We start from the raw sequence: 12,976 nt of genomic DNA, 5'->3' as shown, positions 1-12,976 counted from the left end.
TGCTTCAGTTAAGTGCCCTGTCACTAGCAAGCAGATATGGGTTTTTCTGAGTCTTAAATAGTTAGAGATCTCTGGGAAACTATCTTACATCTAATAAGCACAAAGAAGATCTTGAAGCCAGGTGTAGTGGTACATGCTTTTATTCCTAGAACTCAGGAGGCAGAAGCCAGCCTGGTCTACATAACAAGTTCCAGGACAGCCAGGGATTCATGATAGAGACCCTATCTCAGAAAAATAGACAAACAAAAAAAGATCCTTCAGGATTTTTTTCTTAAGTTCTGAATTTTCATAAAACTAAGTAACTCCTGGAGGAAATCTCTAACCTAAAAATAAGGACTCTGATCAACTTGGAATGCACTCCTCGATCACCTGTTAAAATCTCTTGTATGATCATGGAAAAACTGTAGATGTCTGACTTCACAGTGGCCGCCTTCTGTAAGATCACTTCTGGTGCAGCCCAGTTGTAGAGCTCGGTGGGCAGGGGCACTCGAGTCATGTCCCTGTGTACACCATCGTCCCGGCTGTGGGAGGAAACACAAGGCAGATTTCTCTTAAGGAGTCATTATGATCACCACACAGCACACATGAATATTTTTCTATGAGATATCAATCTCCTGGAGACACTGAATTAACATTCACTGCCTCGGAGCTCTTCTAATATGTACAACTCCTTACCATTCCTGCTTGCCTGACCCTACATTCCCACTCACACTCCATTCAAACCACAGGCACCACCTTTCACTTGCACTAGGAAGACATCCCACTTCCACACTACATGAGTAGTTCCTTCTCCCTGGCATGCTCAGTGACTGGCTGTTTCTTGTGACCAAGACATTAATTTGAAAGTTGCCTCCTTAAGAAGCCCTTCCCTGATCAACTACTTTAAAAGTAGTACTGTTTCATTAACTGCAGAATAGTTATTACTTAAATTTGTTGTTGTTTATTATATCTTGTATTCATCTCTCTGAGAGTAGCTATATATATATATAGATACATATACATGTATATATACATATATAGTAGCTATTTATACAAACACATATATATAGTAGCTATATATTTTTTTCTTTTTTGGTTTTTCAAAGTAGGGTTTCTCTGTGTAACAGCATCTCTGGCTGTCCTAGAACTCACTCTGTAGACCAGGTTGGCCTTGAACTCACAGAGGTCCACCTGCCTCTGCCTCCCAAGTGCTGGGATTAAATGCATGCACCACTACCACTACTTTATCATTTTAAAAATATATTTCATTACATTTATTTACTGTGTGTATGTGTATATGTGCGTGTACTAGACTGCGCATGTGGAGATAAGAGGATGATCTGTGAGAATTAGCCCTCTCTTCCCACCATGTGGAACCCAGGGGTCGACCTCAGGTTGTCAGGCTTAGCATCAAGAGCCTTTATCCTATGGCATAAAACTCACAGAGATCCACCTGCCTCTGCCCCCTGAGTGCTGGGATTAAAAGCATGCACCACCATGCCCAGCCCATGACTGCTTTTGTTCTGAACTCATGTTCTCTGGGGAATGAACTCTATAGTTCATCAAAGTTCCCTGATTTGCATAAATAATTTATCTGCTCAACTAAACACCTTAAGAGCCAAGTCAGACTATCATAAATGTCTCCTAGGCCAACAAGAGGCCTCGGGGTGAAGTGAAATCAGTACTGAATACCCATTGTTGTCATGTTAATCAGATGAAATTATGGATGTGGCAACACTCTGTGGGGCATAAAGTACTCATCCCACCAAGTAAGAAATAATATGGCCACAATGGCAGGCACTTGGTAAAGGTTTGATGACTGCTCACTGAATTAGCAGTAATTAGCAGCTAAGTTATTCTGGGGCTGGGGATGTAGCTTAGTTGGCAGAGTGCCTGCATAGTGTGTTATGAGGCCCTGAGTTCATGCTCCAGCACTCACATACCTATAATCTAAGTACCTTGGAGGTAGAGCAAAGGACCTGGGTTAAGTTCCCAGCACATGGTGGGTCACAACTGCCTATAACTCTAGTTCCAGGGAGTCCAAATCCCTCTTCTGGTGTCTGTGGACACCAGGCATGCACATGACACACATATATACATACATGCAGGCAAAATGCTCAAACACATACAATAAAAACATTTTGAAAACTGTTATTAAAGGTGAGAAGGCTATAGGTGATGACACATGCCTTGCCTATATTCCCACATAGGGAATATAGGTGGTGATGAGAGTGAGAACGGCCCCCACAGGCTCACGTTTGAACGCTTGGTCCGCAAGCTGGTGGAACTGTTAGGGAAGGATTGGGAGGTGTGGACTAGTTGGGAGGTTCTGGCATACTTCCCAGAGCTCTCTCTGCCTCCTACTGTGGATTAAGACATGAGCTCTCAGTGTGGCTGCTGCATGACTTTGTTCCTCCATCACGGACTCCAATCCTCTGGAACTGAAGCCAACTAAACAATTCCATTTCTAAATTGCCTTGGTTATGGTGCTTTGTCACAGCAACAGAAAATTAACTAAGACATCCCAATACTTGGGAGTCCGAGGCAGCAAATCTCTGTGAGTGCAATCCCACCCTGGTCTACAGAGCAAGTTCAGGCCAACCAGGAACACAGTGAGACTCTGTCTCAAATACAAGTTCTTTGCTGGTCTGGCATAAGCACAGATTTCAGAAGCTAGGATGGGCTTCTAAGATTGAAGTTTCTATCAGTGGGAATTTTTAATGATATCTGAATTAATTCCTTGAGAATTTTATACATTGTAATTTTTTTATCATATTTATCTACTCTCCCCAATTCCTCCCAGATCTACCTCCACAGCTCCCAGCCCATCCAGCAGGGCCTTTGACAGAGAGCACTGAGGTCAGGAAGCCAAGAATTAGAAAATATGATCCTGGATTTTCATTTGTATCACTGAATGATAAACTGGGGAACTGTGTATTGTGATATGCACACACTTAATACACAAATATTTATATATTTAATGTACAAATTTGGAATATTCACCATATAATTATACATTAAATTAACATAAATTACATTAACACCACAAAAAGTCAATAGGCCTTTTTTAGTTGTGGTTTTGTTTTAAGGGAGTACTGGGGATGCTCATGCATGCTAGACAAGTGCTCTTCCTCAGCTATCCCCCAAAAGGCAATGGGTTTTCTATTGTTTGTAATATATTTTGGGAAACTACCATGTTTCTTTCTTCAAGCTGTGCATTTCTCCAAAGGAACCACAGGCTTCTCTGGCTTAGTGAAGGTCCTAACAAGGGACAAGGCATAAGCAGAATTCAAATCCTTTCTTTTTGTTCTTACTTTCTTCTCTTACAGCCTTTCTTCTTTCTCTGAAGCTGTATGGGAGGACTGGGATATAGCTCAAGTGCTCATTTACTGTATGGGAGGCCTTGAATTCCATGCCAACAAGGAAAAGGGCTGGGATGGTGCTGAGGATGGCCCCTTCTATGTGGACTGTCACTGTGGGCAGTGGCATTCTCGGGGTGCCGTGTTAAAATTACATTTGGGTGTAGTTATGTGACACCACTTGCAGGTCAAGTGGTGTCCGCTCTAAAGATGCAATTGAGGAATTGAGAGCAGAAAAAACTGCCACACCACTTTTATGCCAGGAGATGAAATGTTGACAAGGACGTTAAACAAACCAATGAGCCCAAGCAGAGTGTTATCCAAAACAAATGCAGAGTTGAAAGCTATCTGCAAACTTATGTTACAAGGAAAGGTGTACTGTTGCGGCTATGATGACTTCCGGATTGCCATTTCTGCCTGAAGTTCATCTGAGGTCAGCAAGCCCAAATCTCACACTACTTCTACCATGCCCAGTATGTTCCTCATCAACCTTAGCTGCCGCTTACACTCTCTCCTTCTTCTTCCTTCCACCCCAACCCCACCCCGGCAACTGTTAACACCAGCTCCTCAATGTGTTGCCCATCTTTCTATTGCGGGCCCCCCCAGCTCCGTCCTAGTGCCTCCAAGCTGATCTTCCTGCACTAACCACCAGCCTATCCTGCCTGTGGCCTAGGGGCATTTCCTACCATCTGGCTCCATTCAGTTATGCCATTAATCAACTGGCTGGGTGCCTGGACACCATCCCTTCACCCTTCTGGACCTCACTTTCCTGTATAAAAAGGACAGGGCTAGGCTGAGGCTGTAGCTTAGTGTGCATTGCCTACCTGTAACACGAATTTCAAATGGTCTTATTAATAAAAACAAACCCAGAGCCAGGTACTGGGGTGAATACTGAAAGATCAGAGAAGCAGAACAGGCCACAGCTAACCTCTTGGCCAACTTCTCAGCTGATCCTATTTCCTCAGAATGGAAGCCTCTGAGTCCTCATCCGAATGGTTCTCAGCTCAACTGCTGCTCAAAAGCCGAAAACCTTAAAAAGCCTCTAGTTCCTGGTTTTCACACCTTACATACCTTTCTGCTTCCTGCCATCACTTCCTGGGATTAAAGGTGTGTGCCACCATGCCTGGCTCAGTTTCCAGTGTGGCCTTGAAATCACAGAGATCTCTGCCTCCAGAATGCTAGGATTGAAGGTGTGTGTGTGACACCATTTTCTGGCCTCTATGTCTATCTAGTGACTGTTCTGTTCTATGACCCCAGGTAAGTTTATTAGGGTGCACAATATATTGGGGGACACAATATATCACCACACCTACCTAGCATACATGCAGCCCTGGGATTGGTCCCCAGCACCATAATTTTAAAATAAAGGTGGGAAGGTTAGGGTTGGGCCAGGCAACCTCCAAACTGCGTTCCACTTCAGGAGTCCTATTTCTATGGGAGTACAAAACCAGAATAAACTGTTATGCTGTCTTCTCAACAGCAGATGGCACTCTTAACTAATGATTTCATTTGTGTCAGCCTTTGAAGTCTGGTAGTATTATCAAGCAAAACATCCAAAACTTTAGCTGCCTGGATTATAGAGCCCAAGTAGTTAACCCTGATTTTTGTACTGTTAAGTGTTCTTTTCATCTAGATTCATCCAATCATGCAGCAAATACTGAGTGAACACAACTACCCTGGGTATTTATTGTCAACTTGCCACAAGCTAGAGTCATTTGAGAAGAGGGAACCTAAATTGAGAAAATGCCCCACCAGACTGGCCTATGGGTATGGGACATTTTCCTGGTTGAAACGTGATGGAGGAAGGCCCAGCTCACTGTGGGTGCTGCCACAACTAGGGTGGTGGTCCTGGGTACTCGAAGAACTTGGTCCACCAGTGCCTCCCTCCTAAGTGGATGGGGCTTCATACTCTGGTTTATATAAATCCATGAGCTAAGATAGCTTAAGGTAATGAATCCCCTACCTTACCATAGGTACAAGCCCATGGCAGGCTTACAAGCGCTTTTATTCTCATCCCTCTAGCAGTGGGCCTGGGGGGGTCAGAGGAATCGCATCTTTAGAAATACACTGCAAAGATCTGTCTAACCAGGCTATAAAGGACAGGGAACACATAAGTGAAGCAGTAAGAACAACACAGGACCAAGTAGATTCCCTTGCAGAAGCCATCTTCCAGAAGAGGTCTAAATCTACCAACAGCAGAGAACAAAGGATCTGTTTAAGGGGGGATTCTTAAACAAAGACTGCTGCTGCTGTGCTAATAAATTAGGAGCAGGCAGAGATGTAACGGTTAAACAGCTAAAGGGAACAGCCGGAAAAAGAGAAGCACTAAAAACACTCCTTGGATTCCTGGAATCAGAAATTTCAGCTGATGCCTTTAGCATGGTCATTCTGAGTCTGTCATTTGGACCCTACACTCTATCTGCTCCAGTTCATTCAATCCTGTATAAGAGCTATAAAGTTACAAATGGTGATGACTTCTTAGTCCCCTACTTAGTAACACAGCAGATGGACCCTGGATGAAGCAGAATTATAAAATTGGAGCCTTATATGAAATTAATCACCTCCAAAGGGGAGAAGTGAAGGAAAGAAGAATAGAAAGCTTTAATATTAACTATGAGGTTACATTGGAATAAAAAATTACCTCTGATCTGAGACAACAGAGCTAACACTGAACTGCTGGCTTCTGCTTTGTGAACCTGCTTGCCCATTCTTATTTTCTGGAAAGGGTGACATCTGCTCATCTCTCTTAAAAAGTGACCAACACCAACATCTGCTTAGATAGAAAGTCCTGTTTGCTAAAGATAAAACTGTCTTAAGTAAAACCTTGCAAATTTCAGCTTCTATAAAACTTGATTAGCTGGGGGGAGGGTTCTCCTTTGGAGTGGAGACAAAAGATAATGGTCAAAGATCATGACAAGACCTAATCTTATATAAACCATGAAATATTTCTGATGGGGATAGGCCTCTTTAAGCAATGGCTACAGGATACTGCTGTGTGCTAATAAAATAAGTCTGTCTTTTATCACTGAGTGCTGAGAATTTCCTGTTGGGGAAGACCGAGGCTCCCAGCCTCTCTACAATCTCAGTGCTGGGAATCCAGAGACAAGAGGACCCTGGGGTAGAGAGCAACTGAAGAAGACACATGATGCTGACCTCTGGTCTCCTCATGCACATGCACACATACACAAACACATGTTCTGAAAATTAGATCTGGGAGCTAGGCAGTGGTGGTGCTTGACTTTAATCCCAGCACTTGGGAGGCAGAGGCAGGTGGATCTCTTGTGAGTTCCAGGCCAGCCTGGTCTACAGAGTGAGTTCCAGGACAGCCAGAGCTGCACAGAGAAACCCTGTCTCAAAAAAATATTTGATCTGGGCATGACTGTAATCTCAACACTCAGGGGGCAGAGGTAGCAGGACTGTCCCAAATCTGAGGCCAGCCAAGACTACACAATGGATTCCAGCCCAACCAGAGTTACATAGCAAGACTTAGTGGTAAAAAAGACCAAAAACAAATGGTACTAAAGACATGGCTCAATGGTTAAAAGCACACACTGGTCTTTCAAAGGACCCCAGTTCAGTTCCTAGCAACCATGTTGGGTTGTTCACAACCATCATAACTACAGCTCCAAGGGGATCTGATACTGTTGTCCTTTTGAGGCAGTTACACACATGTGCACATACCTACACACATATACATATACTTTAAAAATAATTTTTAGGGGGCTGGAGACATGGCTCAGCGGTTAAGATCACTGGCTGCTCTTCCAGAGGTCCTGAGTTCAATTCCCAGCAACTACATCGTGGCTCACAACCATCTGTTATGACATCTGGTACCCTCTTTGGCCTGCAGGCAGAACACTATGTACACAATAAGGAAAAAGAAAACCCTTCCTCAATAATAATAATAATAATAATAATAATAATAAAATTTTTAGCCAGAACACTATGTACATAACAAAATTTTAAAAAGAAAACCCTTCCTCACTAATAATAATAATAATAATATAAGTTTTTAGCCAGGCAGTGATGGTGCACACCTTTAATCTTAGCACTCAGAGGGCAGAGGCAGGCGGATCTCTGTGAATTCAAGGCCAGCTTGTTTTACAGATAGAGTTCCAAGACAGCCAAAGGCTACAAAAGAAACCATGTCTCGAAAAACCAAAATGATAACTATTAAAAAGAAAAGAAAACTGCAAGTGTGGAGAGTAAGTATATACAAAGCACACTAGATATGGCAGATATGGTGAGCAACACAGAAAGGGAATAGACTGATAGTGAGTTCAAATAACCAGCAAGTGTCTAGAACTGCAGCAAAGGCCTATACCCCCAGCACTTGAGAGGTAGCGGCAAAAGGATCAAGAGTTCAAGGCCATTCTTGACTATCTAGTACGTGTGAGGCTAGCCTGGGCTACTTGAGACTGTCTCAAAAAGGTAAATAAAACTAACCATGTAGAAGTGGGTAAGGATGACAGTGCAATATTATCAGAGCCCCTCCTAGGAAGTGTGCACATTTAGGATGACTTCCGTACTTCAAACATTGTCTGAATCTATTCTTGCAGGCAATAAGGAGCCTTTGAAAGTTTTTGTTTATTTGGTTTGTTTTGTGTGTACGTGCATGCGTGTGCATGTGGTGGTATCAAAAGACAACTTTCACAGCCAGGTGGTGGTGCCGCACACCTTTTATCCCAGCACTCAGGAGGCAGAGCCAGGTGGATCTCTGAGTTTGAGCCCAGCCTGGTCTACAGAGTGAGTTCCAGGATAACCAGAGCTACACAGAAAAATCTTGTCTGGGGTGGGCAGGGGAGAGACAGCTTCCACCATGGGTGCTGGGGCTCCTGCTCAGGGTGTCAGGCTCTTTAACTTGCTGAGCTATCTCACTGGTCCACCCTGAAGGGTTTGAACTAGGATTGAGAAAGAACAAACCTGAGGCTTGCCTGACAACTGCCACCTGACCTCTGTTGCTACTTCATAGAAAACTCCAGCAGCTTCCAGTCACGCCCTCTCTGATCGCTTGTCTCTCTCTTGTTCTCACAGGCCCTTCACACACAAGAGCCATAGAGATTCTTAACCCATAAATCATCTATGATACTCTAATACTCTAAAAACATGTCCCACAGTATCTCAATGGTTAGGGTAAAATTCAGAGTCCTTACCAAGGTCCTCGGGACCGAGCACAAGCTAGCCCCTGCCCTCCTTTAAGACAGAGCCCAAGACCCACTGGTGCATAGGAAGGTAAGAAACTTTGTTTCATTCCCACTGAGTGCCCAGGAGTCAGGGCCTGTTCTCAGCATCTGGGAGCCAGCAGAGAATAAAAACAAATTTCTGTCCTCACTGAGCTTTGCATTTAGTGACAGCAGTAAATTACTGGGGAATGTAAGCAGCAAAATCATGCTGCAAATCAGAAGCACAGCACCAGGTATGGGAGGTGAGCGGACAAAGAAAGAAGGTGTAAGTGAGCAGAGTCTGTCCAGTGGCTAAGAGCAGTGTCCAGAACAGAACCAACGTGGTGCCAAGGGCCCAGAGCTGTGGATGGCATTGAGGATGTACAGCAGAGGCCCTCTGCCTCTAGAGTCAGTCTCTGGCCTCAGCCCAGTAGAAAACTAAGCCCAACTACCAGTGTTTGAATAAGGGAGCTGTTTTAAGTCTCTCCCACAGTGCTTGGGTCCCTTGAAGGCACAGTGTGCTTTTGTTATTCAGCAGAAGATAAGACTGGAGATAAGGCTCACTGGTGCCCATTACCTCCTCTCTTCTATAGCTAAGGTACATTTCCAAGCCTCCATTCAATAAGAAGGCAATTGGCTCTGGCCCAGAGCCAAGTGGGAAGCTGTGATGTGCCCACTTCGGGTTAGCCCCAAATCTGACTACGTGCCCTCTATGCTTTCTCTTACTCCCTGACTAGCAATGAAAAGAATGCAGTGGGCAGCTGAAGCCTTAAGGGTGGCTGGCCACTAATGGGAGAAATGTATAACAAGGTCCCTTTCAACACACATAACAGATTACAAGGTAAGAACATACAACTCTGCCCAGGGCGGTGGCACACACCTTTTATTCCAGCACTCTGAAGGCAGAGGCAAGAAGTTCTCTAAGGCTGTCTGTCTACCGAGAGCATAGGTGGAGTTCCAGGACAGCCAGAGCTAAACAGAGAAATCCTATCTCAAAAACCCAAAAGATAATACAACTCTGTTGTACCAAGTGGAAAATTTTAGAGTGCAAAGAGGCTATGATATACATTGGTTAATACACGCATGTTACATGTTTATAAAAATGAGACTACCCTAAGCAGAAGTAACTTCACAGCCAGATGTGGCAACACATACCTCCAATAGCTCTTGAAAAGCAGAGGAAAGAGGACTGTGAACTCAGGTCCAGCCTGAACTACATACTACTGAGCTACACACAAGACCCCATCTCAGAAAACAAAAAGGAGGACTGGTGAGAGGCTTCAATGGGAAAGTTCCCGAGAGCAAGCCTGATGACCTGGATTTCATCCTCAGGACCCACATGGTGGAAGGAAAGTACCATAAGTTGCCCTCCCCCTCCCCCTACCACCTCCTCCCTTTCTCGCTCTCGCTCTCTTACACACATACACACAAATGCACACACAATGTAAAACACATTTTTGAGCAGTCTATATATAGCCTTTGCATTTGGTAAATCTTTCTGTGCTGACAGACAGTTTTCCCACCAATTATGAAACCTGAACAGATTAGATTTCAGCGCTATAACAAAGGTCCCCCAGGGAGTCCCTCTTCAGAAAGAAGCTACACTGGAGGCTATACCTACCTTTCCATCATATATTCCAGGTTGGTCAGCCTTGCTTCTCCTGCAGAGACAATGTGGACAGCGTAGGAGCTAAGGGAGCGGTGGACAAAGCCTCGGGAATGCAGGTATATCAAGGCATCAGCGATCTGGAGCAGTAAGTGCACGATCACTTCCATGTGCAACACTGGGAACTGGGACCTCTGCAAGCAAGAGAGAAAGTTCCAAAAACAAAAGAAAAGACCTACTGGTGTCATTTCCAAAGTCTTCATTTGGTCCTCACACTTCCCAGTATTCTCATTTAGCAGAGGGGGAGCCTAAATGCCAGTGAGGTTAAGTGACCGATCTGTAGTTCCACTGATCCACGACCCTGGCTGCAAACCTCAGCTCCTTGCCTACAGGTAAGCTGCTTTCTATCTTGACAAATTAGAAGAAAGTACTCTAAACTTGGTATCTGCATTCCAGCTTAATGTGGGGAAACTGCCAGGGAGGGGCGGTCCCTTCACTCCCACCAGTAAACCTGCCTGGCACCTCCCTATCCAATTCTGGGGCCGGGAGAAGCTGGCAGCTCAAAGGACTCTACAAGTTGCAGAGAATCTACAAGTTGCAATAGCCCTATCAGATGAAGGAGACTCATGGGGAGGGGTGTCTCTCTTTACTCCCAGCCATGGTATTTACTTTTATTTTATTCTTTATGTGCATTGGTGTTTTGCCATGGGTGTCAGATCCCCTGGAACTGGAGCTACAGACAGATGTGAGCTGCCAGGTGGGTGTTGGGAATTGAACCTGGGTCCTCTGGAAGAACTGTCAGTGCTTTTAACCACTGAGCCATCTCTCCAGCCCCTCAGCTATGGTATTTAGAATAAGGTCACAGAGAAAGAACTCCTTGAAGCCATATCCCAGCCCCAAGAACACTCAGCCACAAGATCTGTCAATCACGGAGATACTCCTCCATCCCAAGGAAATCTGAGAGGTGAGAAGAAAAAGATAAACAAACCAGGACAGAGCACAAGTAAAATGTAGGGGGAAAGAACCTGTGGCCAATGGCTCAGCTAGAACTGCATCAATATGTTTCTGGCTCTGTTGAGCTACTGAAGGGTTGATAAGAAAGCAAGACTGAGAAGCCAGTAATTGTGGTACACATCTGCAATCCCAGCACTTAGGAGGCTGAGTGGTGGGAAGGTCGTGAGTTTGAGGCTGGTCAGGGTTACATAGTTAAGCCTGTCTCAATACAAAACAAAACAAGGCCAACTAGATGGCTCAGCAGGTAAAGCAGTTGTGATGTAAGTCTGAGGACCGGCTTTTATTACTTAGAACCCACAAAAGGTGGAAGGGGAGAACCAAGTCCACAGTTATCCTCTGACCTCCACACATATAACTGTGGCATGTTATGTACCCACCCCCATAAATCTGTTTAATGAAAGAAGGAAATGAAGATTATTGTATCAGGACCAGTGAGATGGCTCAGAGGTAAAGGTGCTTGCTGCCAAGCCTGGTGACCTGAATTCAATCCCTGGAACCCTCCGTGGAAGGAAAACACTCTTTCCAACAAGTTGTCTTCTGACCTATATAGGCATGAGATGGTACACAGACAGACAAGACATACAAATCAATCAAGTGATCAATCAATGTAAAAGAATTAAATCCCATTAGTTCCAACACGTGCTTATCAGTCTTATCTGGCATGTTACACCATATGCAATCCAAGAAAAGGATTTAATGATCTATCTTCTAAATGAGAACTCTGTGAAGACGGCACGGAAGAGGGCAGGGAGAAGAGTGAGAGCAATTGGGGAAATCCACAGAAAGACCATTTACTCGTTCATGGAGGACACTGAACAGTGTGCCGACTGTGATACGCTCGTAAACCAGGCGAATTTTCTTCAGGTCCCGGGACAAACATACAGCCATCAGTTGCAGCAGGTTAGGGTGCCGTAGGTTGCTACACAAGATAAAAAGCTTCATAAGGGACAGGGCATATGAGAGCATGATAAAAATACGGGTGATAGTCTTTCCTTTATGCCATTTGAACCCATTCTAAACAAATCCCATTCAAAGCCAGGCATGGAGGCACAACATATAATCTCAGCACTTGGGAGCTGAAGGCAGGAGAAGGTCAAGCTCAAGGTCACCTCTACTACATAGTGAGCTCAAGTCCAGTCTGGGATACATGAGATCTTGTCTCAAAAACAAATAACACACAGAAAAACAAAAGCCCACAAAATACAATTTCTACACAGCATTTTTCTTAGAAAATAAAATGAGTTCTGGAAGGGGAGACATCGATTGGAAGACGCTGAAGGTTTAAGAGTTTATCAGGGACAATGATAACAATGTTGTCAAACCTACAAAACAGATACTCTGGGTGCTGGCTAGTCTTCTGTCAGCTTGAAACACAAACTACAGTTATCTGGAAGGAGGAACCTCAGTTGAGAAGATGCCTCAGTAAGATCTGGCTGTAAGGTAGATCTTAATTAGTGACTGATGGGGGATGGGGGCAGAAGCCCATTGTGGGTAGTTCCTTCTCTGGGCTGGTGGTCCTGGGTTCTATAAGAAAGCAGGCTGGAAAAAGAAAAAAAAAGAAAGCAGACTGAGCAAGCCAAGTGAAGCAAGCCAGTAGCAGTATTCCTCCATGGCTTCTGCATCAGCTCCTGCCCTGCTTGAGGTCCTGTCCTGACTTCCTTCAATGATGAACAGCTATACGGAAGTGTAAGCTAAATAAACCCTTTCCTCCTCAGCTTGCTTTTTTGGCCATTGTTTTTTGTCACAGCAATAGAAACCCTAATTGCGACACCCTGCATAAGCTGCATACATCATCTCAGACATGCATCCTCCTACTTACTTTAGAATGTAATAACCAAGCCAGGCAGTGGTGGTGA

The 12,976-nt window shown here is 44.4% G+C and overlaps 1 protein-coding gene across 2 annotated transcripts in view; it reads right to left on the bottom strand.

Moving 5' to 3' along the window:
• Positions 1–12,976, bottom strand: part of Tex14 (testis expressed 14, intercellular bridge forming factor) — a 127,094-nt gene that overhangs the window by 44,702 nt on the left and 69,416 nt on the right. For both annotated transcript variants that reach the window (XM_037200667.1, XM_028878244.2), the window contains 3 exons: positions 11,916–12,039; positions 10,122–10,300; positions 370–521 (listed from right to left, as the gene is read on the bottom strand). In XM_037200667.1, coding sequence (XP_037056562.1) covers positions 370–521; positions 10,122–10,300; positions 11,916–12,039 — 455 coding nt within the window. The remainder of the gene's footprint in view (positions 1–369; positions 522–10,121; positions 10,301–11,915; positions 12,040–12,976) is intronic.

Source organism: Peromyscus leucopus, chromosome 8b (genome assembly GCF_004664715.2).
Source record: "Peromyscus leucopus breed LL Stock chromosome 8b, UCI_PerLeu_2.1, whole genome shotgun sequence".
In the NCBI taxonomy this organism is placed as follows: Eukaryota; Metazoa; Chordata; class Mammalia; order Rodentia; family Cricetidae; genus Peromyscus; species Peromyscus leucopus.
The sequence above is the reverse complement of the archived record's forward strand: the minus strand, read 5'-3'. Positions and strand labels throughout refer to the sequence as shown.